This window comes from Dermochelys coriacea, chromosome 16 (assembly GCF_009764565.3).
Source record: "Dermochelys coriacea isolate rDerCor1 chromosome 16, rDerCor1.pri.v4, whole genome shotgun sequence".
NCBI classification, from domain to species: Eukaryota; Metazoa; Chordata; order Testudines; family Dermochelyidae; genus Dermochelys; species Dermochelys coriacea.
The window spans coordinates 7,715,663-7,741,030 of record NC_050083.1 but is presented as its reverse complement, the minus strand read 5'-3'; the positions used below and the strand labels follow the sequence as shown (position 1 = coordinate 7,741,030).

At 50.6% G+C, this 25,368-nt stretch overlaps 2 protein-coding genes across 6 annotated transcripts in view; one reads left to right on the top strand and one right to left on the bottom strand.

Annotated features, from left to right (window-relative positions):
* Positions 1 to 35: 35 nt before the first annotated feature.
* Positions 36 to 23,491, top strand: LOC119844267 (ER degradation-enhancing alpha-mannosidase-like protein 3). 3 transcript variants are annotated; one of them, XM_038374882.2, is made up of 20 exons: positions 137 to 350; positions 1,550 to 1,595; positions 3,403 to 3,503; positions 4,572 to 4,611; positions 7,089 to 7,201; positions 7,675 to 7,828; positions 8,557 to 8,691; positions 9,892 to 9,997; positions 10,553 to 10,650; positions 11,473 to 11,598; positions 12,906 to 12,989; positions 13,864 to 13,947; positions 14,402 to 14,526; positions 16,162 to 16,327; positions 17,197 to 17,351; positions 17,766 to 17,886; positions 18,609 to 18,797; positions 19,685 to 19,850; positions 20,403 to 20,591; positions 21,522 to 23,491. In XM_038374882.2, exons 1-20 carry the CDS (start codon positions 238 to 240, stop codon positions 21,614 to 21,616), a joined length of 2,406 nt encoding a protein of 801 aa, XP_038230810.1. In that variant the 5' UTR covers positions 137 to 237; the 3' UTR covers positions 21,617 to 23,491. The 3 variants fall into 3 exon arrangements, with proteins under 3 accessions (XP_038230808.1, XP_038230811.1, XP_038230810.1); XM_038374880.2 differs by lacking the exon at positions 1,550 to 1,595 and having other exon boundaries at positions 36 to 350; XM_038374883.2 differs by lacking the exons at positions 1,550 to 1,595; positions 18,609 to 18,797 and having other exon boundaries at positions 36 to 350.
* The window catches only part of COL27A1 (collagen type XXVII alpha 1 chain), a 256,258-nt gene continuing 253,737 nt past the window's right edge, over positions 22,848 to 25,368 (bottom strand). For all 3 annotated transcript variants that reach the window (XM_038374879.2, XM_038374877.2, XM_043498970.1), the window contains one exon: positions 22,848 to 25,127. In XM_038374879.2, the coding sequence (XP_038230807.1) occupies positions 24,978 to 25,127 (150 nt within the window). In that variant the 3' untranslated portion in view covers positions 22,848 to 24,977. The remainder of the gene's footprint in view (positions 25,128 to 25,368) is intronic.

Sequence of the window (25,368 nt, the reverse complement as noted above, 5' to 3'; positions counted from 1 at the left end):
ACCCCCCGCGCAGGGGGGGGGGACGTGAGGGCGGAGCGGCGTGTCCCAGAATGCCTTGCGCGGGCGGCGGGCGCGGTCCGAGCCTGGCTCCGGAGCGGGGCTGGGCCCGGCCGGGCGGGCGGCGTCAGCCGGTAACTAGCCCGCGGGCCGGGGCCGGCGCGCGGCATGGCCGGGCGCGGGGCCCGCTCTCGCCGGGGCGCCGGCTCCTGCTGCTGCTAGCCCGGGGCGGAGGCGACCATGGGCGGCGGCCGGGCGCGTGGGACCCCCCTGGGCCTGCTGGCGGCCCTGCTGTGGGCTCCCCTCGCCGCGGGGGCGGCGGCCCTGGGGGCGGCGGAGAGGAGCCAGCTCAGGTGAGAGCAGCGCCCCCCGGGGCGGCCTGTCTGCCCGCCCGCCCGCCCGCCCCGGGCTCAGGGCCCCCGCCGCTCCGCTCCAGCCAGCACCCGGGAATCCCCCTCCCGGGGGGCAGGCAGCGCCCCCACCCCGCCCCACCCCCTACCTGGGGCTCGCTGCGGGGCTGGTCCGGTTGGGTTCGTTGAGCCCCGGCTGCTGGAATTGGCGGGGTGTGGGGGCAGGTGTGAAAACCTCCCGCCCAGGGGGGCTCCCCGGTGCCGGTGGCTGTGCCAAGCGGCTTGTGTCTCCTCCTCTGCCCGCCCCAAATAACATGAAAGCTGGATCCCACCCCCATCCTGACGGCAAAAGTCCGGCGAGACAAGTGCTATTGGGAAAAGTTTGGTTTCCACCACCCGCCGGTGAAACTTGTGTCAGGAGGCAGGGGATAGGCGGGAGGTCCTGGTGGTTATTATACAAGTTTACTGCTGAAGAAGGATGACTTGAGCTCATGGTAGCGCAGGGAGGGGCCAGTCAAGGATTGGGGTTCTGTTGTGCGAGGCGCTGTGAATGTCTGTAATGAAAGACAGCCCCCGGCCCAAAGGGCGTACAGTCGCAATCGATTCGCACCAGTGTTGTGCGCTCTAGGCACGCTTGGCCGAACTTGAAAATACGTCCCTAATGAGCCTGAGTGGAGCAGAGCCATTTCATATAACCCAGCACCAGGAAGACAAACAACTTAAAAACTCTAATCCCCTCCCTGCTCCTAGCAATCACCCCGCCTTTCCCCCCCCCCCCCCGCACACACACCCCATTTCCAATTGTCTAGGAGTAAGGGATGAGCTTTGTAGGGTGCCGTTGGTAAAAATGTGGACATGTCCATGTGAACCAAGAGATCTCTCTAGGGTACACTGGAACATCTTGTGCGTTGCACTCATTGGCTGCCCAGTCTAGATTCCTCTATGGAGAGTGGGCATCTTCTCGGCTCAGTACACAATTTAACCTAATGATGATAGTTGACAAAGAAGGGGACCAGTAATTGAGCACTGACTTAATAAAATGCTCTAGATACAGGCCAGCAATCGCGGCTGGATTGTTGTCGTTCCATCTGCTTTGAAACGGAAGTCACAGAATTCTTGATCAATGGGGCTGCCCAATGGCAGTGGTCAGCAGTTCTGTGCCAGCCGAGCTTCCCATTGTGTCTCTGCTGTTGCCTTTCCAGGGACCAGGTCGTGGAGATGTTTGACCACGCGTACGGCAGCTACATGGTAACTAGTAGTTTTATATTCATTCTTGCTCACGTGTCTCTGGACAAAACTCTGAGTTTAAGGTCCTGTCTATTCTTCTAACACTACTTACCCAGCAGCCTTCACTCCCACCAGCGTGTCCGGTAGCTTGGGGTGCTCTATAACTGCAGGAAAAAAAAAATACAAGAGTCTCGCAGTATGACCAAAAATATCTTCTTTAAAACAGTAACTTGGGGGAAGCAGCCCAGGTGCAGCAGCCACTCACACCCCAACTCCCCTGAATTTACTCTCCTCTTGGGGCTGGGCTAGGCTATGGCCAAGCTGGGGAGTGATGCTGAGCTGCCCCAACCCCGGGGTAGAGTTGGGAGGGGCTGTGTCTCCATTAGGATGGTATGGAGGAGTTTGGGAGGCACAGACCCTTCCCTCCTCCTTTGGAGTGGTGTGTGCATGGCAGGAAGGACCAGACCCTGTGTTCCATTCCCCGGGCTCTTTTATGGGGAATAAAGGAGGCTGGAAAGCTGCTTGTATCCGCCAAGCACTGTACCATGACCAAACACTGTCTGGTCTTTTCTGTTTCCATTCTAACCTTCAGAGGGTCACACTTGGCAAAAATAGAGCTGCCTTCTTTATGAGAAATTCCCCATCCCCCCTTCTGTTCTTTAAATGAACACTAAGGGTATGCCTACATTACAAGCACTGCATCTGCAGCGCTGTAATATAGACAGTTGCTACAACAGTGGCAGGGTTTCTCTTGTCACTGTCGTAAATCCAGCTCCCCAAAAGGCAGAAGCTAGGTTGATAGAAGAATTCTTCCATCGACCTTAACCTAGCAGTGTCTATGCTGTGGCTTAGGTTAGCTTAACTATGTCTCTCAGGGTGTGACTTTTCACATCCCTGAGCGGCATAACTAGGTCGACCTATATTTTAGGTGTAGACCAGGTCTAAAGTTCCACCAAAGAAATTCCTACGTGGCAAAGGTGTTGGACAACATTCAGGTGCTGGCTGGATCCACCCAACCCTAGGAGACTTGCAAATGGAGCAGGGAAGCCTTCCTCATCTTAGTCCCTTCTGTTTAGAGTAGGGATAGCAGATAGTAGGCGGCTGTCCATAAGAACAAAGGGTAAGTCTTGCTCACTATGTGAGATTCTGTGGCTGGCGAGGCTAGGCTAATTTTGTCCAGAATTCCGAATGTCCTCTCACCTAAATGTCTGAGAATTTAAGGTAACTGTCTTGATTATGAGAATTGCTTGGAGATGTATATATTACATTTTCTTATGGAGATTGCATGGTGTAGCAGTCAGCATGAATTAGGTGATCTGCATGCTATTCCTAGCTCTGCCACTGATGAGCTGTTTGTCATTCTGCATTCTGTAAAATGGGGCTAATCATAACTAAAGAGCTAAATATTGAAATCCTCACCCCTGGTTTTCATTTGCTCCTAACTTGGGCAAAATCTGACTGCTGTTGAAAGTTTTGTCTGAGTAAGAGCTCCAGGATTTCAGTGAATGTTTGCAAAGCCCTCGACAGCCTTGGCTAGGTACTTTATATTGGCAAAGTATTAGCCCTCCTCTAGTATAGGATCTGAATGAGTGCCGCACAGATCTAAGCAGCTGTTTGCATTGCTTCCCGTGTCCTGGATAGAGTTGATAAGGCATGTGCATAACTATAGAGCAAGGAACAAGCAGCCTAATACAAGAGGCATTTCTTCTGCAGCGGGAATGGCAAGGGGCCTAGTTTACTTCGAAAGCGGCCCATTTTACAGTTTTTAGAGACTGTTTCCAAGTCAACAGTTAGCGACTGAGCACTTGTGGTATTTCCCCTTGTACAGAAACACGCGTATCCTGCAGATGAGCTAATGCCTTTGAGTTGTCGGGGCCGAGTGCGCGGGATGGAGCCGAGTCGTGGGGATGTTGACGACGCCCTTGGCAAGTGAGTGTGCAAGATGGGTTCCTCCTCCTCTCACACTACAGCCTGTGGAGCACCTGTTGGCCGCAAGTGTCCTCTGATTCCTTTGCTACTTTGAGGGGTTTTTGTGGCTTTTCTGGTTATATGCATTACAAAGTATCCTAGTGGTTAGGACAGCAAACTGGGAATCTGGGCTTCTATTCCCACCTCAGACACATGGGCTCACTGTGATGTGTCACCAAGAGTTGATCACGTCACAGCACTGCCTCAGTTTCCCTACATGTAAAATGATGGTGATACTTACTCCATGTCATGGGGGCTTTGAGGCTGAATTCATTAATGTTTGAGAAATATTTTCAGATCTTCTCCTGGAAGGATCCTTAAGAGGGAAAGTGGAGGTGCTATTTGTAATGTCAGTCTCCACAATTAAAGTGCATTGTTTTTCCCCCTCATGACCAAGGAGGGACAGAATGAAACTGGTCAGGAAACAGTTTTTGTTCTTGCAAAAAATTCTGAGGAATTTTTTCCTGCACAATATTTTTCATCAAAAAAACCAATAACAAAAATACAAATTTTCAGCAATCAAAAGTATTTCAGGTTTGGTTGACACTTTTGGTTTTCAGTGAAAACCTGAAAAAAAGTTGTTGAAAACGTATACTTACTACAGAAATTTGTGTTTTGGGTGGGGGAAAAAAACAAACCCCCCCCCCACACCATTTCAATCAAAAGTGGAAAAAATAAGTCAAGTAAAAATGTTGACCTACTCTAGCTAGAATATCATGGGTCAGATTTTCAGGACTCTCTGTAGATGAATGTTTATACAGCTAATTTGCAAGTGCAAAGATTGCTTTTGGCCTTGCAAGTGGCATGCACAGATGATTGTGTCCATTTGTGTGCACAGTTACAGCAGCTGCGTGAAAAATGGCACAAATTGTACAAGTGGCTTTTTTTTTTTTTTGCAAGTGCCAAGCTCAGAAAATCTGCCCCTTGGTGTGTGTTTTCAGCTAACTGGTCCAATTCACTTTCTAAGACCTAATTTTCATCAGAATTTAAAATGTTTTTTTTGTTTTTGTTTTACATTTAAATCTGTAGGTTTTCCCTCACTCTAATTGACACTTTGGATACGCTTGTGGTAAGTCAGCAATCTGCTTCTCAAACCAGTTTATCAGGGGTTTAGCAGGTTTAGATCCGTTGAGCTGGATTTTAATGGTGTCTGCGTTTACAGGCATTGGTATCTGTCAACAGCAAGATTGAGTTCCTGGCACAGAGGGGTTTCCATTTCGTTCTTGTGTATTGGACTGTACGTTCCCCTCTACTGTTTTTGCTTCTTTTCAAGTGAGCTAAGAATTGACCTCACATTCTTGATGGGCAAGCTTGGGGTCAAAGTGCAATTAAAATATACCTAGGATCAGGAGTTTCTTGGGGCATCTTCAGTGGTGGTTAGAGTGGGGAGGCTTGTTTTCAATAGGACACAGGAGGAAGTATTGTCTAGTGGCTGGAACGTTGTCAAGTGTTAGTGCACAAAACAGATTTGGCCCAGGGAGTTCATGCAGACTTTTGATTTTTCTCTCTCCTCCAGTCCACATGGCCTCCCTCCACCCCCCAGGCATAGCTCATCTGAGTGCTAAACAAACCCAGCCATTGCAGGTGAATCTCCGCTGAACCCACTCCCAAGCTTTGCTTGGGTTTCTTCTCAGACCAGATCTTGGCTTATGCTTGCCAAAAGACTGTGGAACTCTGGGGCCAAACCTGCCCCAAATTTCAGGATTGTAATGAAAGCCAGAAACACTGGATCAGCAAACCTTCATGCAGGTCTGTTCAGCACTCCTGGGTTCTCTTACCAGTTTTGCTACTGACTGTCTAACCTTGGACAAGTCATTTGACCCTAGCTTCCACCACTGCACAATGGGGATAAACAGTAGTGTTGTGTTGTGTGCAGGGTTTAGTGTTTGTACTTTATGTATTCCGTGGAGATAAAAAGCAGACAGTATGTGTTTGAAAGCAATGCAGTTAAAGCCAGGAAATCTCACATTTTAGCATGAGTGCTTCTTGCTTACAAAAGAGAATATAATCAAAATGAAAAATGACCTTCCTGGACATATGTTATGCTCTTTGGGACAAGGACTGTCTCTTAATATGTCTGGTGCCTTGCACGATGGGGCCCTGATCTCAGCTGAGACTTCTAGGTGCTACAGTCTAGATTCCCTGTTTTTCCCCTCCCCCGCTCGTCTCCATAATTTATTAGTATCTCGTATCCTCCTCTTTTCCTTCTCTGTTAATGCATCTTACTCTTTGCATTCTTCCCCCTAGTGATGAACAGAAAAATTAATGCCCGTTCATTCAAAACATGTTCGCATCTTCAGTTAATTTTCTCTCCCAGAGCCCCTTTTTGCGGCCTAGATTCTATGTTGATTGATGCAGTAGAGATCAATTCAGGGCATGCTTTCCTTTCTCTGCTTCTGTCTATCTTCAGCTTCTTTTTCCCTTCATTATATCCTTTGTATTTCCTTATCCTGTTGTCTATTCTATGATCCTGGCTTTATTTAGCTGCCTTAATCTATTCCTATTTGTGTGTGTGTGTGTTTGTATTGCAGTAGGTTCTAGTCACCTCGGTCATGGACGAGGGCCCCATTGTGCTAGGTGCTGTATGAACACAGACCAGAAACAGTCTCTGTCCCAAAGAACTTGCAATCATCCTCCCTTCTTGGCCATGCTTTTCCAGAGCCCGCAGTGTCCTTCTGGCTGTGCTGCCCCTCTCACCTTGCACCCATTGGTATTGCCTGCCCCGAGCATTCGAAAATCATGAGTCAGGTTCCATGAAATCAGGAGATTTTTAAAAGCACTCTAGTATAAAATGTGGGTTCTTATTCTTTGCCTTCTGGGTTTTAACCCTGTAGTGTGCACTCAGGCCATGGTTTGAAGCTGTTCTCGGACAGCTGGAAACTCTCTTCTCTAAAAGAAGCTGAGATTCTGATGTAATCACTTGAATTTGGGATCTGAGGCTTTTTAAAAACAAAAAAAACAAAAAATAACAAATGGCAAATATTGGGAGACTCACAGTGAAATCATGAGTTGGCAGCCCGGGGGCCCCTCGTACGCTTGTGTAGGCCCTGCTCCTGCTACCGTTGGCAATGTTGACCTGAGGTGCCCACATTGAAATAGTGAGCCAGGAAGCACATCTGAGGGGGAGGATGGCCTGCTAGTTAGGGTGCTAGCTTGGGACTTGGCAGACATGGGTTCAATTCTCTGCTCCTCCACAGACTGCCTGTGTGAGCTTCGACAAGCCTTCGTGTGTCTCATTTCCCCAAACAGCACTGCCCTGCCTTCCAGGGGTCTGGGAGGTGGATCCTGGGGTGGGGTGGTATACGCAAGTACACCAAAATTACCAGGATCTGCTGGGTTATGGGAAGGTCCAGCTTTCCCTAAAACAGCGTGTCCGAGTAGGTGACGCCGAGCTGGAATGTGACCAATCTGTGAATTGCTGTTGTGACTGTCATTTGTTTAGCACCCAGCAGTGTGCTAGGAGCTGTACACACTTCACAAGGGCAGTGGAGAGAGTCCCATGTCACTGACCCGAATCTCTTCTCTCCCATGGCTCTTGCTGCCCAGGTCCTTAACAAGCTGGATGAGTTTGAGGACGCTGTGCGGAAGGTGGTCCTGGACGTGCGGCTGGACAACGACGTGGTGGTCTCTGTCTTTGAAACCAACATTCGTGTGCTCGGGTGAGCCCCAGGCAGGGGCAGGAGCCCTGGGCGCTGGCAGGCAGGGCCCCTTTTGTGCAGTCCTTTAGAGCACTGAGCCAGTGTCTTGCACTCCCAAGGCTGTGCCCCCCCCATCTGACCCCTTCAGCTCAGTGCCCAGGCATGTGCTGCCCACCTGGTGAGCCTGGGCTCTGTCGGATGCTGTGCAGTGGCTCTGGGTGGTGTGTGAGAGTGCAGAAGTGGCTCTGGGGAAGAGGGGAAAGCTGCTTGCTGTGTATGAACACTGGATTCAATGGGGTGGAGAGTGGGGACAGCACCACAGGCTCTGGGCCTTGCGGGGCAGGTGCAGAGGGGCTCAGCTGGCCTAGCATCTCCTCATCCCAGCAGAGGAAAGTGAGTGGCAAGCTCCTGAAATGGGCCATCTGGGATCTCAACTTACAGAGTCCCTCTGAGCAGCCTGACCCGCCTCTGCATTGTTCCCCCCCGTCCTGCAGGGGCCTGCTGGGGGGTCACATCATGGCCGACATGTTGAAGGCACAAGGCGTGCGGTTGCAGTGGTACAAGGATGAGCTCCTGCACCTGGCCCGAGACTTAGGGTACCGTCTCTTGCCTGCTTTCAACACCACCAGCGGGCTGCCGTACCCTAGGGTAAGGGAATGGCACATCTGAGCTGGGACGAGGGGAAGCTTAGTGTGAACTGGCGTGGACAGACACAACAGAGCACCAATAAGGTCTGCGGGGTCTGGAGCAACATGTGGGTCCCAGCGGACTGTGTGCTTCCCCAGAGCCTCCCGCTGAGTTCTACCCACTTTGACAAGCCATCTCTCTGACTCAGAGGCCCAGGAGAGCGGTGTGGGCAGGGGTGGGGCTGACCTTTCTTGGCAGCCCCACAATCCCAGCGCATCTGAGTGACTGAAGGGGGTTCAAAGCGCTCTCTTAAGATGGCTCTGCGTTGCCCTGGCTGTTGCTTCACATCTGAGGCACCCAAGTTCCTTGCAGCCATAGGGACCCCTGCATCCTGCTGCAGGAGGTAGAACAGATTCCATGTAGTTTATGGAGGGGAGAGGGGCACTTCCAGATGGCTGTTTATAATCCTTCCTGCCCTGTATGGGTGATAAAGGTTTCCTGATCTTCTTGACAATAGGGCACGTGTGGCCCAATTTCTTGGCTAGAATACCCCTTTCCTTGCTGTGATGCAACGTGCTGCATGCCAGCTGTTTGCTACCCTCCACCCCAGAAGTAGCTGCATTTTGGCAGATGCTTTGTAAAGTGTTGCAGAACAGAGTGCTGCACCAAAGTAGAATAACCTCATTTCCGCATGTGACAAGTATGAGGGAAAACACCCAGTGAAACTGAGGGAGCATCTGTCCATCCAGGTGAACCTGAAGTATGGGGTCCTGAGTCCGAACTCCCGGACAGGCACCGAGCTGGACACCTGCACGGCCTGCGCTGGCACCATGATTTTGGAGTTTGCTGCCCTCAGTCGCCTGACACAAGAGACTATTTTTGAAGTAAGTGGTTTGGAAGCTCGAGGGAAAAGCAAACGGCCGTGACTGGTTCCTTCCTGAGGAGATCCTCTGTGCAGACCTGGTGGAGTCCCTGGGGTTAGCTAGCTCAGAATGTGGGGGGCCCTTCATTTCACAGTGCCTCTCTGTGGTCTTCACTGGTTCACTTGAACTTGCACAGAGATTGGGCAAAGCCCTTCAATGCCAGGAGCCAGACACACTCTGTCAAGCCCTCCAGCTGCTGCTTATCCGTCCCCTTGCTCTCCGCTAGCCCCTATTTCACACGGCCACTGGGAACCCTCAGGCCTTGTGCCATGTGCATTCAGCCTAATGGAGACCTCGTGCTGCCCATCCACCCACATGTCGGCAGAATCCCAGCTCCATTCTCATCTACAGGCTAAAGGGGGGTGGAGGGTGGGCGGGCAAGTGAGCAATCCCGCAGCACCCCCACCTAGGTGACCACATAGCAAGTGTGAAAAATTGGGACCTGGGGGAAGACAAGGGGGGGTGGGGGACACGCAATTGGTAGCCTATATAAAACAAAGCCCGCAATAATGGGATAGTCCCGATAATATCGGGACATCTGCTCAGCCTCCTGCTGCCCTGCTGGAATCTGAGGGATGGCTGTAAATGGAGTCTCTTGCCTGGCACTGGTTGGTACTGCGGGCAGCTGGGAGATGTAAAACATCCACCCAGACAGGCAGCCCAGTGTAGATCTGGTCTGTGCTGTGCTCCCCCCGTCGGCGAGCACTCTGCATGCCACCCCAGAGCACTGTGCAGGATTTAGCAAAACTGGACGTTGCTTTGGCTAAGTAGTAGGAACATGGCGGGGTGGGAGGAAGGAAACAATCTGGGCGTGAAGGGGGAGTTGGTTCTATTTTATGTCTCGGCTTTTGAGTGGAACCTGAGTGCGTGGAATACAGGGCTGGATTTATCCCCGTGGGCTTGGGAAGTGTTACCACCCCCATTTTACAGGTGGGGAAACTGAGGCAAAGCCAGAGGTGTCAAACCTTACAGTTAATGGCAGAGCCCAAAGCTCCTGAGCCCTATTGTAGGGCCTGGTCCCCGATGCTGTCCCCTCGCTCTGTAGGGTGGGTCTATTTAATAAGCGTAAGGAATGGCGTAGGAACAACTCCTGCGTGTTCCTGGGTAGAGGAGAGGGTGAAAGACTGTGTTGTGTATGTTCATTCCTCTCTCCGTTCTTAGGACACCGCTCGGAGAGCGCTGGATGTTCTCTGGGAGAAGCGCCAGAAAGGGAACGACCTGGTGGGGACGGTCATCAACATTCACAATGGGGACTGGGTCCGGAGGGGTAAGTGAATCCCAGGCTCGGAGCTGGGGGCCTGAAGGGACACCAGTGTCATGCGGCTGCCTCGGGGCAGAGATGTGTCGGCTGGTACCGCAGTCTTCTGTGTACTGTGGCGCAGTGACAGGGCTCAAGTTGTGCCGGCGTGCTTCGGAATGGCCTTCCACCAATTTTTTTGGATGGTGGGGAACCAGAACAACCCCTGCCAGTCCCAGAGCCAGTGCCAGCCTGCAGCTCCCTGCTGTGGCACTGTCCCAGCTGGCTCTGGGCAGAGCTGAGTTTGGCAGCGTGCCGAAGGCGGGTGCCACTTGCCTTGCCCCACCCTGGGAAGGGGAAGAATGCTCTCCCCATTGCCGGGACGTAGCCGGAGATCTGCCTTGCTGATGGTTTGCTCAGCGCTGGCGGGGAGATATGAGAGTGTCAGTGCGGCATAGACCCCCGAGGGGCAGTGCCAAGACACACGGGGCAAGGGAGGCTGCAACATTCTTCTCTTCTTGGATGCCTGTGCAGGGGTGTTCTGGGTAAGGCTCCCATGCTTCCCTGCCTGTGATTTTTCCCTAGACAGCGGGGTCGGAGCTGGGATAGACTCTTACTACGAATACCTGATGAAGGCGTATATCCTCCTGGGGGACGACACCTACCTGGAGAGGTTCAACGCTGTGAGTACACAGGGAAGCGGTCTCTCCTTTCTGTTGCTCTCTGGAGGAACGGGGTAGATAGCCCATTGCTCCCCCAACCCCTCTTCCATCTGAGAATCCATTTTGAAGGTGCAAGGCCAGCTTGACCTGCTAATGAAAGATCCTCTGCTGCGCAGCCTGTCTGCATCCGTTTCCTTTTACAGGAGTGGCTGCTGATGCCAGGCCAGGCATGCAGCAAGTGGTCAGGAGCTGGCAGGCTCCTCTGACACCTTCTCGTTCATCTGCGCTTGGGTAGGAACTTGTGGCCAGTGCTGGGGGGAGGTGCATCGCTCCGCTGCCACAAACACGTTGCTGCTTTCTTTCCAGCAAGTGCCAGTTTTGGAGCCCCCATTTCATTGACAGGATGCAGAGCTCAGTGTCCGTTATGAGAGAGGTGATGGGGAGGCTCGTGCAGCATTCGAAGCCTCTCCTCAGTTAGCGTAGGTGATGCCAGCAAATGCTCTTCCGCTTGCTCATAAGGACTTGGTGGCAGAAATGATGCGTGCTTGGCTGTTGGCCACTAGCTGAATGTTTCTTCAGACCGAGCTGGAGCCAGCCCTGCTCGGCCGTTTGAGTTGTGTGAGCGTGGACAAGACATGCCCACAGTGTCCTGTGACTGACCTGTTTAGGCATGTGTGTCAGAGATGGTCCCAGATTCCCAAGTCCTCCACAGAGGAGCCTTCCTATTGAATTGTAAGATCTTTCTAAGCCCTACCTACTCTGCTGCTCCCTGCTGTCTTACTGGGTTACAGAGAGCTCTTCCCTGCTGGTTGGATAACAGAGTTTGTGTCCATCTCTTTCTAGCATTACGTGGCCATAATGAAATACATCAGCCAGCCTCCCCTCCTGCTCAACGTCCATATGCACAACCCCACAGTCAGCATCCGGAGCTGGATGGACTCCCTCTTGGCCTTCTTCCCCGGCCTCCAGGTACACAGCAACCTTGGGCGGAAGGGGATCGGCAGTGCCGTGCGGCGTGGGGCTCTGACAAATAAACACCAGCTGTTGGTTTGAATGAGGCTGTGCTCAGGGGCAGGACTGTGAAAGGTGGGTTGATGTAAAAAGAGAGCGCTAGGCAGGGTCCTTTAGCAGGGTAGGTGCCTTCACCCAATCAGACTGCCTGAAATTAACCGATGGTTCTGCTTTTCAGCGCTTGTATGGCCTTTAGCTGATGTGTCACGAGCCAGCGTTCTGTGCTCAGGTACATATCTGGCCTTGTTATCATAGCATGTGGGTGCCTCAGTCTTTAATGTATTGAGCCTCCCATGCCCCAGGGGGTAGAGCAGTGCTAGGATCCCCATTGTACAGATGCGGAACTGAGGCACAGCGAGGATAAGTGATTTGCCATGGGTAACCCAAGTCAGTGGCACAACTGGGAATTGAACCCAGGTGTCCCAAATAGCAGGCTTGTGGCCTAACCTTTGTGTTCCTGCAAAAGCTGGTCCTGGGGCCAGGTTTGGGGCTCTTGGAGACGTATGCTGCAAGCCATCTCGCTAGGTGAAATGTTTCCAGATGTTCATCTGTCAAACACTCAGTCCCTGGCTGATCCAGTCAGCCTGGCTTGGCGGTGGCCCAAGGGTACACCCCAAGGTGAATCAGGGAAATGTGTCCAGGAGGACATAGGCTATGGGACAGGGTGGTAGTGGTTGAAGCTGAAATACCTTCCCTCCTTCCCCAGGGTGTAGGCTAGGCGGCAGCAGCAGGTGTATCATGGCTGATGTGGGAGGGTTATAACCTTTATGTGAAATGAGTTGGTGGGGGCTCAGCCCAGCTTCTGTGGCTGTGTCTCTGCATCGCAAACCCCACCATCCATGTAGCTGGCACTAAGTATCTTCCTCCCTTTGTTGGCCTCTGGGTGGCAGCAGTGAGGCCAAAGACTGAATGGGACTAGACTGGAATCCTCTCTCACCCCCTAGTGCTGCCCCCTCCCCAAGGGGTAAGTCATATTGGTGGGCTAATGGGAGTGCAGCTTGCACAGCCCTTGCCTTGCTGTGTCTGCCCTGTGCATTCAGTGCCAGCCAGCCGGCATCTTTGACTAGCACTAAATTCACTAACACGCGTGTGCTGGTGCTGTATAAAAATCACCCCCAAGCAAGGATCTTGCTTCTCCTCCTCACTGCGATCCGGGCTGTCACTGTTATGAGCCGGGAGCGTTTCTGATGCCTCGCGATTGCCCCCAGGCCATTTTTATCACCGTGCTGTGCCCCAGAGAAACAAGGGTTTTTGTCTGCCCCCAGGTGCTGAGGGGGGATTTGAAGCCCGCTATCGAGACACATGAGATGCTGTACCAGGTCACTAAGCAACACAAATTCCTCCCAGAGGTGAGTGAACGAGCTGCTTCCCCTTGTCACTGTGCTGTGACCCCATTGGTCTGTGGGCGCAGCGCCCCAGCAGCTGTGATGGAGGGAAAAATCCCTCCCTCCTTCAGCCTCCCATGTTCTCACCCTGTGTACCAGGCACAGCATCCTCCCTGCTGCTGAGTGACCCCATCACTGTGACACCGAGCAGAGGGTGCCCGGGGCGGGATTATGACCCTTCCGGAGATGCCCAGCTGGGGGCAGACATATTCCAGGAGTTGATGGTCCTTGCTGCAGACTCTTAAGAACCTTCACCTGTGTTCTCTTTCTAGCTTCCATGACAAGGATTGTCAATGCATCCAATGCCTACTGAAGTCAATAGATAAACTCCCATTGACATCTGTGGGCTTTTCAATATGGGGACAGGGACTCAAGCGTTTGCGCCTTTAATCCTTTATATGGTGTTCATAACTATGCTGTAACCACTGCCCCTTCTGAGTTGGATCCTAGCACTCTTCTCCCATCTCTGCACCTCACTAGCTCTCCAGGGCCAGATCCAAAGCCAGTGGAAGTCAATAGAAAACTCTCGCTGACTCCAGTGGCTTTGCATCGGGCCCCCAGTTGGCAACATCTGAACATGCATTGTCTGTGTGGACCCTGCTCCAGCACACTAAAGGGTCTTGCGCGTTGACGTACTGCCGTTTCAAGCGGGAGCATTAAGGAACTCTTTGTGCGTAGGAGTAGGGTCAGCATGGCCATTTAGTGCCCGGTAAGCTAGTGTGCTGTAGACTTGCGTCGTGGGTTACCACACACTAAGTCTCCATGTCAACAAGCCCTCAGTGTGTCTGTTGTGAAAATGGCAGCTTGTATCTTAGTGTGCTCTCTCCCTTCGTTAAAGGCGTTCACGTCCGACTTTGCCGTGTACTGGGCCCAGCATCCTCTGCGGCCGGAGTTTGCCGAGAGTACTTACTTCTTGTACAAGGTTAGTCCTGTCCCGTGGTTTGGCTGAAAACACCAAAGAGCTGAAAGTGGATGTGTTTTTAACTCCTCCAAAGAAGCAGCAAAGGAGCATCAGGCTGGAGGCTGCCATCGCTCCCAGAGCCGGCTGTAGCTGGAGGAGAGAAGAGCATGCAGAGGCAGCTCCTGGCTGATCGGTGACTTGCTCTTATTCAAGGCTAACTTTTGAAGTCATTGTTCTGAAGTGGCTGGGGTGTGAGAGTTGGTCAGATCCCTTAGTTGGCTGAGTGTTCTTCACAGGGAGTGGAGAGTTGGATCTCTTCACCCCTTCCCCTAAGGGATGGCAATGCAGGATTGACCCTGTGGCTAGTGACTTGTCATGTCTATCTGTGAATGAGCTGCCGTTTCTCTCGGACTTCACTGAGCTTGGAAGAGAGTAAGTTGGTGGCATGCTGAATTGCAATTGTTTTCTCTCCAAGGCTACACGAGACCCCTACTACCTCCAGGTTGGCAAGTCTATTGTAGAGAGCCTGAACGAGTATGCCCGGGTGGCCTGCGGCTTTGCGGCGGTGCAGGATGTACGGACGGGCCGACACGAGGACAGGTAAACTCCCTTCCTTTCTGGGCAGAGGAGAGCACTGTATGGGCATGGAGTAGGACTAACCAGGAGTGGGATGGGCCAATGGGGAGTTGTGGCATGCAGCCGGTGCCTGGTATGGGAGGTCCTGGGTCCTGGGTCCCGGGCAGCGGGGGATAGCTCAATGGGCCATATCTTTGGGATCAGCTAATTGGAGCTGTGTGGGTGAGTGCTGTTTGGTGAGTCCCTGCACCTGTGCACCAATGACCTGGGGGCTGTTTATAGGGGTTCAGATGCAGGACTGGAACCTAATGCACTTGGGTTTAATTTCCCCTAGAAGTAGAGAGGGATGATAGTTTTTCTTGACAGTGAAAAGACATTGCAGCGAGATCAGGGTATAAATCCTGCCTGACCCTTTGAGCACATACTAGCCTAAGGTGCCACCCACGCTGCTGTTTTTCGGTGCAAGCTCTCGCATGGCTTACACGTGTATGTCTACCTGCACTGGCAGTTACACCCACCAGCTGCTGTGTAGACACAACCTTCGGGTTAGTCTACACCAGAAGCGCTGCGCCCATACAGCTGCGCTGCTGGAGTGCATCTGGTGAAGACGCTCTAAGCAGATGGGGGAAAGCTCTTCTGTCGGCACAGTGCTGTCTACACTGAGCGCTGTCGCTCAGGAGTGAGGAGTACTCACGCCCCTGAGTGACATGCGTTATACTGAAGTAAGTTAGAATGCTACCAATAAACCCCATCGCCAGCAATAAAGCCACCCAACACAGGACAACCTATTGGTCTCATAGCTGTTGTCCTGATTGATCTCTGATGTGGTGGGAAATCGGGAGATTTCCCTCTTGTCCTGGCTAGTCAGGGAATGCTTAGTTATTAATACCGACTTGTGCGGTGTGTGTGGGAATGGTGCAGTGTATGAGTCCCACTGTGCTCTCACAGTGACCATGTCACTACCCTGTGAAGGAAGTGTTTAAAGCCTTGTCCAGTGAGTACAACGCTGGAACAGAACTGCCTTGCCCTGCAGCTGTGCTGAACTGAATTTTCCCAAACCAGGTTAATCTTCTGGAGTCTGTCTCAGACTTATCTGAAGATCATAACCTCCACGCTCCTCTTCACACGATTCCACAGGGCACCCTAGTTTTATGAAAACGACATTGCTAGAGGTGTGAGCTTATGCAGTGCTTCGCTGACATAAAGATGTGGCCCTTTCTCTTAAAGAGTGCGCAGTCTAAATCTAATGACTGAGGCAGGGAAGCCAACAGAAGGGAGGGACAAGGGTAGCAAACGGGTCTGAATCTCTCTGGGGCGAAGTAGTCCTTGGTCAGTTCTGAGCCATGTTGGATTGAAAGACAATCTAGTCTCCTTGTGTCTGTCTGTCTGCAGTGGAGGTAGGAATACCATCTCCTGGGGGGTTGCTGTATGAAGTGACAAGATAGCATTTCCACAGCAGCAATGTGGGCTTGAAGGTAGAGGGAAGACCTCTGAGGTTGCTTTTCCCAGCTATCTCAAGATGGGGCAAAGCAAAGAGGATTGACGTGATTCCCCAGAGATTCTTAGGGACGTGAATACATTTTTACGGGCTCTTTCAGTTCTTGCTGCCTCGTTCTCAGCAGGCCCAGCCTCTCACACCTGTCTCTGTTTGTCATGCAGGATGGACTCCTTTTTCCTGGCCGAGATGTTTAAGTACCTCTACTTGCTTTTCACAGAGAAGCGAGATCTGCCTCTAGACATTGACGATTACATCTTCACCACCGAGGCCCACCTGCTGCCCCTGTCGCTCTCCACTGCCCGGCCCCCCTGCCCCAGGAACGTGACTGTACGTCAGCCGTAGGCTTCTTAAGGGTTCCGGGGCGTATTTAGCTTCACAGCAGCTTATGGCTGCATCTGTGACTTCCAGGGCACATGGCTGGTTTCAGAGCAGGAGGTCAACTTGGCTGGTAATTTTGCAAGGTTTAAAACCAGCTGTGTTGGGTCCCAGCCTAAGAGAGAAGGAATTTCCAATGGGAGTTGGGCTTCTGAATCCCTTAGGCAGCTTACTGCTGTATCTAGTTTTATTTTTAAAACGTGGTCGGTGTTGCTATGAAATATCGGGGGGGGAGGGGCCTGGTGTTTGTGCAGCCAGGGTTTCCCTCCCCTGCCAGTGCGTGTGTGGCACCCCACAGAGGGATAATACCACTGAGCTCTTCGTATCTAGTGCTCTTCCTCAGCAGATCAGTATCATTCTCCCCCTCTAAGAGGAGGAAGCTGAAGCCTGGAAATGGGAAGTGATTTGCCCAAGGTTACCCAGCAAATGAGTGGCAGGATTGGGAATAGAACCCAGGTTTTCCTTAGTCCCAGTCTGGTGTCATAACGCTAGGCCATGCTGTCCCTCCACAGCTAACAGCCAGGAGGATCTGTACAACTTGAGCTAAACCTGTGAATGGGGCACTATGGGATGCGGGGACGCACGACACTCACTGACCAGTGAGTTCCACGTGCCTGAGCTCATCTGACATTGGGTTTTTAATGGATTTTCAGAACTAGAAGGGACAAACCACAGGCCTTGATGCGGTCACTGGAGTGGCTGAGCTGGGCTGAGAGGCTCTGCCGGTCCCTTGCTGAATGTTAGAGGATAAAGTCAGTGCTGGGTTCATACAAACTGCATGAGAGGAGAGAAGAAATCGATCCCTGTCTCTTTCACTGCAGATGTTTCACAGGGGCCATGGAGAGGAGGAGATTTTTACCCGTTCTTGCCCCAGCGCACAGACTCTCTTCCCCAATAACCCAACCTTCACTCGCACCATCCGGGATGCCCACAAGCAGCTGCTGCAGCCAGGAGCGGAGCACCTGGCGCTCTTCAGGTGAGTGGCAACCCCTGTGTAAGTCCCATGGGCTTTTGTTGAGTCATAAATTCCAGGGCCAGAAGGGACCACTGTGATCATTAGTCTGACCTAAGACTTCCCGCTATGAATTCCTGCTTCAAGTCCAATAGCTGCGTTTGAACTAGAGCAGGTCTTTTAGAAAAACCTGATCTTGGTTTTAAAAATTGCCAGTGATGGAGAATCCACCATGCCCCTTGGTAATGCGGTCCATTGGCTAATCCCACTCACCCTTAAAAATTGACACCCTATTTCCAGCTTGAATTTGTCTAGCTTTAACTTCCAGATGTTGGATCTTGTTAGATCTTTGTCTGCTGGACCCTGGGCTTGCATGGTTCTGGGACAGGTTGTGTTGCCGTCACCTTGACTCTGATGGCTGGTCCTGTTCTCCTTCAGGGGGATTGAGTTCCCGCTCCATGATACCAGGATGGAGCCCTTGGAGATCTTGAAGAGAATGGGACTGACCCTGCTCCCTCTGGGCGATCGGAGGGTGCAGCTGACTGGCATCCGACACCAGGTGAGCGCCCAGCGCTCCGTGCGTGGCGGACATACTCTGCCTGCTGCTGGTCACTTTGGAAGGCCAGTGTGAGAATTCCTGGCACGATTCCTCCCAGCTCCAGTTGCCTGCGTAATTGCTTGCTTGTAGGGATAACTGCAGCTGAGCTGCTTCCATGACTAACCATTTTCTCTGTGGACTGCTAGCTGTATGTGAACAGCTGGAGGCTCTCCCTTGCTAGGGCAGTTAATGAGATCCTGCCCCAAGATCACCTCCAACAGCTGAGTCTGTCTTTCAAGCAACTGCTTTAAAGGATCCTCCTCATGTTTCCTTGCAATGTCTAAAGCCCAAACTCCACCAAGCGGCCAAGTTTTTGCAGCTCTCTTGGTGGTCGTGTAAGTCAAGCTTCCAAATGCTTTGTCCATCGCTGCCATGTAGCCTTGTTTTCCTCCAAGGATCTCTAACAGATATGCTAATTAAACCTCTTGCCGGCCCTGAGGGATATGTGAGGAGGGTTTGCTCCATTCTGGGGGAGCTGAACCAGAGTGGGGTCAGAATGAGCCTGTGGCACAGTACCTCTCTGTGCTGTGCTACAGTCCTGCCCTAGCACCTCTCCCCTGGCTCCACGCTGTAATTTGTAAGGTGGATGGAGTGCCCACCGGCGCTGCTGAAGACTCTAGCATGGTTATTCTGTGACTCTAGCCTGCCGGAGCCCGTACAGTGCTGTCTCTCCCCCTCTGCAGCAAGAAGCTTCTCCTCTGGGGCTCTTCAGCCTGAAATTCATCACCGAGCTGGTCGACCTACCTGCTGTAGAGCAGCAAGGCATCTCCCCGCTGGCTGTCCAAGTTATTTCTCCCCCCTTTTTTGGGAGAATGGTACTCACTGCTGGACCAGCCCAGTTTGGAATGGACCTGACCAAACAGGAACATGGGGTGGGTGACTCTTTCACTGCTAATAGCCGGGCCAGGTTGCGTCTTAACGGTTCCTGCTTCTCCTTGCTGGGCCTTAGCCGAGTGATCGAAAGCTCGCTCGGCTTCCCAGCCGAGCCTGGTTTTCTGTGACCGCATGTGGGGTGGATTCACTGAATAATTTTCCAAATTGTTTGCTTTACCTTTTCACTATTGGTGTTATGTGATTGATCATCAAATCACTTGGCCTTGTTTCTGCTCCTGGATTGGATGGCTTTATTTAAAAAAAAAATAATCAAGCAAATAAAAACTCTGCCCAGAAGTTTGATCTATGTTTAAATGAAGCTCCAAGGAGTGAAACCTGCAGGCTGTGATTCGAGATTGGGAATAGTCCTGGGCAGCTGTAATTGCTCTTTGGGTTCATTTTAATAGCCCACATGGGCTGCAACATGGGCTCGTCTCTGTGAACTTGTGCCAAGGAGAAGCCAAGGCCCACAACCCAATGCATGATGCAAATGGTTTTGGGAACTGACAGGATGGTATGGGAGAGGGGGGTATGCACGGAGATAGAAGCTAGCCTAGGGGTCTTGGCTATGCTGTGCAAGGCGTGTACACCCCTTACTTCACTGTTTGCTGCCTCTACGGTGGTAAGTGCATCCTCTGTCTTATATGAAAGGGATGAAGTAGGGCTCCTACACAGCGAGCTGACTGGTGCATCTCACGCCACTCCTGAGTTGCGGTATCCCTAGGAAATTGGAACAACCTCACTGGAACAGAAATAGCCCCTTGTTATAGATTATTTGTATTGCCTGTGAGCCCTGGTTACAGCCCTCACTGTGCTAGGTGCGCTACAAACACTGAGCCGAAAGACTGGCCTGGCTGTAAGAACTTACCTGTGTGTATCACTGCAGGTGAAAGGAAGCTTAGTGCTGAGTGAACCTTACCAGGCCTGTGCAGTGATCACCAACCGGGAGGAGGTGCAAGGGAAAATGGTGCTGGCCCAGAGAGGTGAATGCATGTTTGCCGACAAAGCCAGGAACTTGCAGAAAGCAGGAGCCTCGGGGGTGATTTTCATCGGTGAGTATTGAGCACTGTTATTAGCTGGTGTTTGGGTCTTCTCAAGTGCATACAGCACCAGTGCAGGAGTTGGAGGGGGCTGGAAGACATTGGGTATTCTGATGCGGTCATGGAGATGACTGGGAGCAAAGGCTCTTCTCTAGGGGGCAAAAGCTTGTCCTTGGGGCTGGGAACAGGGGCCTGCACCAGAAGAGCACTGGGCACGTTTAGTGTCTGTTTATTGCAAAACCCTTGCCTACTAGATGGAGGTTAGAGGGGAAAAGCTCACCGAGGCACCATGAGTACCTGTCCTTTGATGTAAAGAAAAATACTGCAGGTTTGTGGCTTATGGGGGCAGGAATTGCAGTTACCTTTGGCATCTGAGCCCTGCTCCCCCCTGGACAATACAAGTGACCTCCAAGTGTCCTACCAGCCTAAAATTGTGGGTCAGACCAAACCTGCCCCATAAGCAGCAGTACTTCAGTACAATGCATGGAGTGTGACAGTATGTTGAAGTAGGAGAATGCTCCTAGCTCTGACCCTGAAACGGGCTCTCTTATTCCCTTTCTGTAGACAATGCTGAAGGCAGCTGCAGTGAGGAGATGGTTCTGTTCCAGATGGTGGGAGATGGAAGCACTAGTGACATAGTCATCCCCCTTGTCTTCCTCTTCCAGAAGGAGGGTCAAGTCCTTTTAGATGCACTGGCCCAACATCATAATGTGGATGTGCTTCTGGCCACTAAACCTGTGTTCCTAGGTGAAGGTAAGAGAAACTAACCTGTAGTGGGAGCTGAGAAATGGAAGAGGAGATTGAATTAAGAGCAAAAGCAATTTGGAGTCAACTGATTCCCCAGTTACTACAGCCAGGAACAGTTTGCTGGATTTTGATTTGGGCTCTTCCTCATTTCGGGGGAGAGGGTTTTGTTAAATAGCAGTATTATAACAGAAGTGATCTTGGTAAGTCCAAGATCGAATGCCTGGAAGTAGAACTGAGCCAAATTCATGGAGGGAAATAATGTAAACTTTACTGGTGAGGGTAGGTCACCTTTAGAACAAGGGGTGTAGTGGATTATTTTTCAGTCAAGATTGAATGTCTTTCTGAAAGAGTCTTGTGCTGTGATTTTCAACCTTTGTTGATGACCTGCAGCAACCCAGTAAATAGGTTGATGGCAATCAGATCCTGCATGGGGGTGGTGCAATGTAGAGTCCATCCCCACTCACCCTGCAGCAGCAGCTCTGGTGGCTGGGCTGAGCTCAGCTCAGCGCCGCGCCGTGCCATGCTCTGAACAGGGTCACAATGCTGGTCATGTTTGGCCCAGCCACCCCTCTACCATGATGATCTGGGACAGATTTGCACCACTGGTGGTGTGACCTGGTGCCTGGAGGTGCAATGCTACTCACTCACATTTGGCTGAGCCACTGGAGCTGCACCAGGACCCTTCGATGCATTCTGGTTTTTCAGTTTTGGGACATAGCCCTGTTCTGATTCAACCACTAGCTATTAGCCTTGACCCAAGAAAGATTATGCAGGCAGGCGGACTAGATGATCACACTGGTCCCCTCTGTCCTTCAAGGAGCTGTATGTGTTTGGAAAGGGGTTCACACCAGGGCTGATACGGGAATGAGAGCCACCCTGAACAGCTCCTGTCTGTCCTTTGAAAACCTTCACCCTTTAACTGTTCTAAATTTCTAGAAAAAACAGCCCAGCCCTTGTCTGCAAGTCAGTTGTACGAGGCAGCCACAGAGACCCAGACCAGGATGGTAACAAGTGCTCCAGACCAAGCATGAGTTGAGGTTGCTTCACCTGGTGCCCAGGAGGCGAGTGGCCAGCCAGCAGCTAGAAGGCAGGTGTCCTGACCCCACCTGTGGAAGCTGCTCCAACAGCATGGAAAAAGCAGAAGTGTTGCACTCCTACTGCTTACTGCAGAGCACGAGTCACAGTTTAGAAACCCAGTTGCCAAAATCCTCAGGAACTTTCATGTTTGTAATTGGGAGGAAGGGAAAGGTGGCATTTAGCTGCTAGCCAGAGTGCGAGTGAGTAGCATCTATTATTTAACACTTGTGCCAAATGTGTCGGTGATGCTAAGGGCCAATGTGAAATAGAAAGCTGTTGCCCACTGTTGGTTTGTTAATGTGCAAGTGAAAGAGTTTCTGAGGTGAGTATCAGCTGTAGCCTTTTCCTTGATCTTACTGCAGACAAAGAGTTTGGGATTTTGTACCAGCTTTAACTTTCACGGGCTATGCTCTGCAGTCTGTATGGTACTAACAAGTGTCAGAGGCTCACTACTGCATGTATAAACAGCTGGAATTAAATTGCCTGTGTGGCTTTTTAAAAGCCTAATTGAAATTTTACAGGCTTTTAGGACTTGAAGGCAAAGCAAGTAAGGGGGTACTTGGCCAATCTACAACTGATCTATGGTGCCTTTCTAGCTAGCAGCTGGTACTGACTAATGGTGGGAGGAAGAGACTACATCCATCAGTATGTCCATCAAACTTTTGCCTGAAGGAGGAAACAGTGCACTGCCATTGAAGTTCTATGGTGCCCTTTATGATGTACAAACTTGTATAAACTTTCTCCTCCTATCCCTTCTGGGAAGGGAGGCCTGAGAATTCCATTTTTGTACAGTAGTTTAAAGGCTATTTGAGAACTTTCCTACATCCTCTTATTGCAGGGCACTGCTTGCTCAGTTAGGTGGTGGCTGAGAGAAGCAGTCTTCTCTCACTCTGGGCCTCTGAAATCTGCACTTTACTTTCAATTCTTAATGGGAGTCAGACTTGGGCTCTGTAATTTCAGGAGCACAAGGGAGAAGTGATGTTGTAAAGGAACTGGCCTCAGCAAATTAAACGTTCCTCGTATGGTCCCTTTCAATATGTGTTACCAACTGCTTTTGGTTTAGGGTTTGTGCAAAAGACAAGTCCTGTCTTACTAGGACTCTTCTATGGGCTAGCTGCCTTTATGGGAACTTGCTTGTTTTAAACCCACCACAAGCCTTGCGGTGATGCATTTATTTTCACTGTGCCCCTGTTGAGGGAAGTGGGAAACTGGTGACTTCCCAGCCTCAGGGATCAAGCACTCTTCTCTACATTTAGTTTAAAACAATCTTTAGCTCAGACAGTGCCCTAGCCTGGTTACTGCTCCCCTTCCCCATTGCAAAGGAAGGGCTTGGCTTGTACTGCTGTGTGAAACCAGACCACTGGGCTTTGGCATATAATTGAGTGGGAAAATGAGGGCTTTGCAGAAGAATCAGACCAGCAGGGTTAAGTCAAATCTTTGTATTGCATACACAGAACTGGTGCTAGTTTCATTAAATGCATCATATTTTTATATAAAATGACCAGCATATCTCATGTGGAGGTCAGGCTAAAAATGCAAATTAAGAGTAAGAGGAGAGCAGTGAACCCTGCGGCCAGAGCACCTGGTCAATGCTGAGTTTGGTGCATCCATTGCCAGCAATGGATGGCATCACATTTAAACAGTAAAGGACCTCACACTAGGAATCAGAATTTAACTGAGTACACAGCTTTGTCACATTCCCTGGAACAGCTTTAGCTTCCCCTTATACCTGCCACTGGACAGTCCTAACCCTAGTTCTGCTGCTTAAGCCTCAACAGCAATCCTTACGGGATGAAGCTGCACTCACTCCCCCAATCATCAGCCCACAACCACAGTGGGATGAGGCATGCCTCAGTTTAGTTAATTCCTGCAAGCTAGCCCACACCCCCAGCATCATTTTTTAAGGTGGGCTTTCACTCAAGAACAAATCAAGCTGGGTGTTTGGAAGAGATTTGACTCACAGTGTAGCTCTTCATAATGCAACCTGCTTGGTGGGTGAAATTGGACTCCAGGAATGTGGCTGAATTGTAAAACTGCTGCTGATCCAGATCAGCACCTTGATGCTGCCTCAAGGGTGGCAGTATCTGCTAGAAAACATGCCCACAGCTGACTGAACAGTTTTAAAAAGTTTGAGTCTCAGCAGCACTTCTTGCCCATCAGCACATCTCCCTTAATGAAACAATATACCTCCTGCTACAAACTTCATCCCTTTTCTCCACTAACTACCCCTGAAAAATTGGCAGCAGTTGTTGCTTCTTATAAGGAGGGCATAATTTAACTGCCATTAAATATGATCCACGCTTGATAAAGTTTGATAGCAGTATTTCATCTTTTGCAGCCACTCAGGGGGAGGCAGTGCTAATCAGCACATTGACCCAGTGAAGAGGTTGCATGAATAGTCTAGGGGTGTATTTTCTTTGAAAGGCAAAGTGCTATTAGTTCCAAAGGTTAGCCGCTTGGTAGTATATGGAACCTCCTGGAGGCAGTTAGAGCTGGGCAGGAATCTGTTCTCCCATTCTGCAGAAATTTTTGAGATGTCAAAATATTCCTCCCTACCCTGAATTAGGACAAAGTCAAAATCTTGACAATCCAAAAAAAAAAAAAAAATTCAGCGTAGGTCACCCAGCAATGTGTCATTGTGCTACCTTCGAAATGTTTTGATTTCAACCGTTGTTAAATTATAAACAGCTTAAATTTAGAAACAACAAAGTTTTGAAACAAAAAAATCCCCAAATTTTTCCATTGACATTTTCAAGACAAATCTCATCTCAACTGACACTTTCCTGCAGAAAGTTCCGGTTTTTAGAAATCATTATTGGATGAAAAAGGCTTGTGGAAAAATTCCCGACCAGCTCCAGCCGCTTGTTTGATTGGTACGATCTCCCCGAGCAACAATGGCTTGGCTACTTGCCTGTGCTAATCCAGTGGCTGTACACACACACACTGCTGCTGCAGTAGAGAAAGGGACCCGGGGACTTGTGCAATTGAACAAGGTGAAGAAAACTTGGTCCCAGCTGAAAGCTTGGATCTCCTTTTAAACAGACCTTAATTGATGGAAAAATTGTCATTTAACTTCATCCATTATTAAATTAGCACCTTTTATATATATATATATATATATATATTTAGAAAAATTACTTTTGTAAACAATAGTCTCCTCCTCCAGAAGGCCGTGTAGTCCATTACCTTATAAATAGGAATGGTAGCTTTCAAAAGCTAGCCAAAGGTTCAGCAACGGGAAGGTTTTTTTTTTAGTTCCTTTCTCCTCTGCAGTCATATATTCCTCAAAAGGAAAGTGGATTTTTGTTTCTGGGTTCAGCTGAAGCAAACTGGTCCAACGGTGAATCCAAACTGGTGAGAGACATCTCCATTGTGAAACACAGCCAGGTCTCGCACAGGCAGAAGTGCCAGCTCCTCTGTGGAAAACTGGAATATGGTGTCTGTGATCGAAGACTCATTGTCCAGCTGTAACACAACAGAGCTGTACTATTAGCATGGGTCAGTGATGACAGTGTAAGAGGTCATAGGCCTTGTCTCCACTCAGAATATCAGGGTTGGAAGGGATCTCAGGAGGTCATCTAGTCCAACCCCCTGCTCAAAGCAGGACCAATCCCCAACCAAATCAACTAGGAAAAAAGGTGGTTTCACCTTGTGTTATCATAGAAATGGCGGGGGGGGGGAGAGCACCTAGCATTGGCATGGGAGC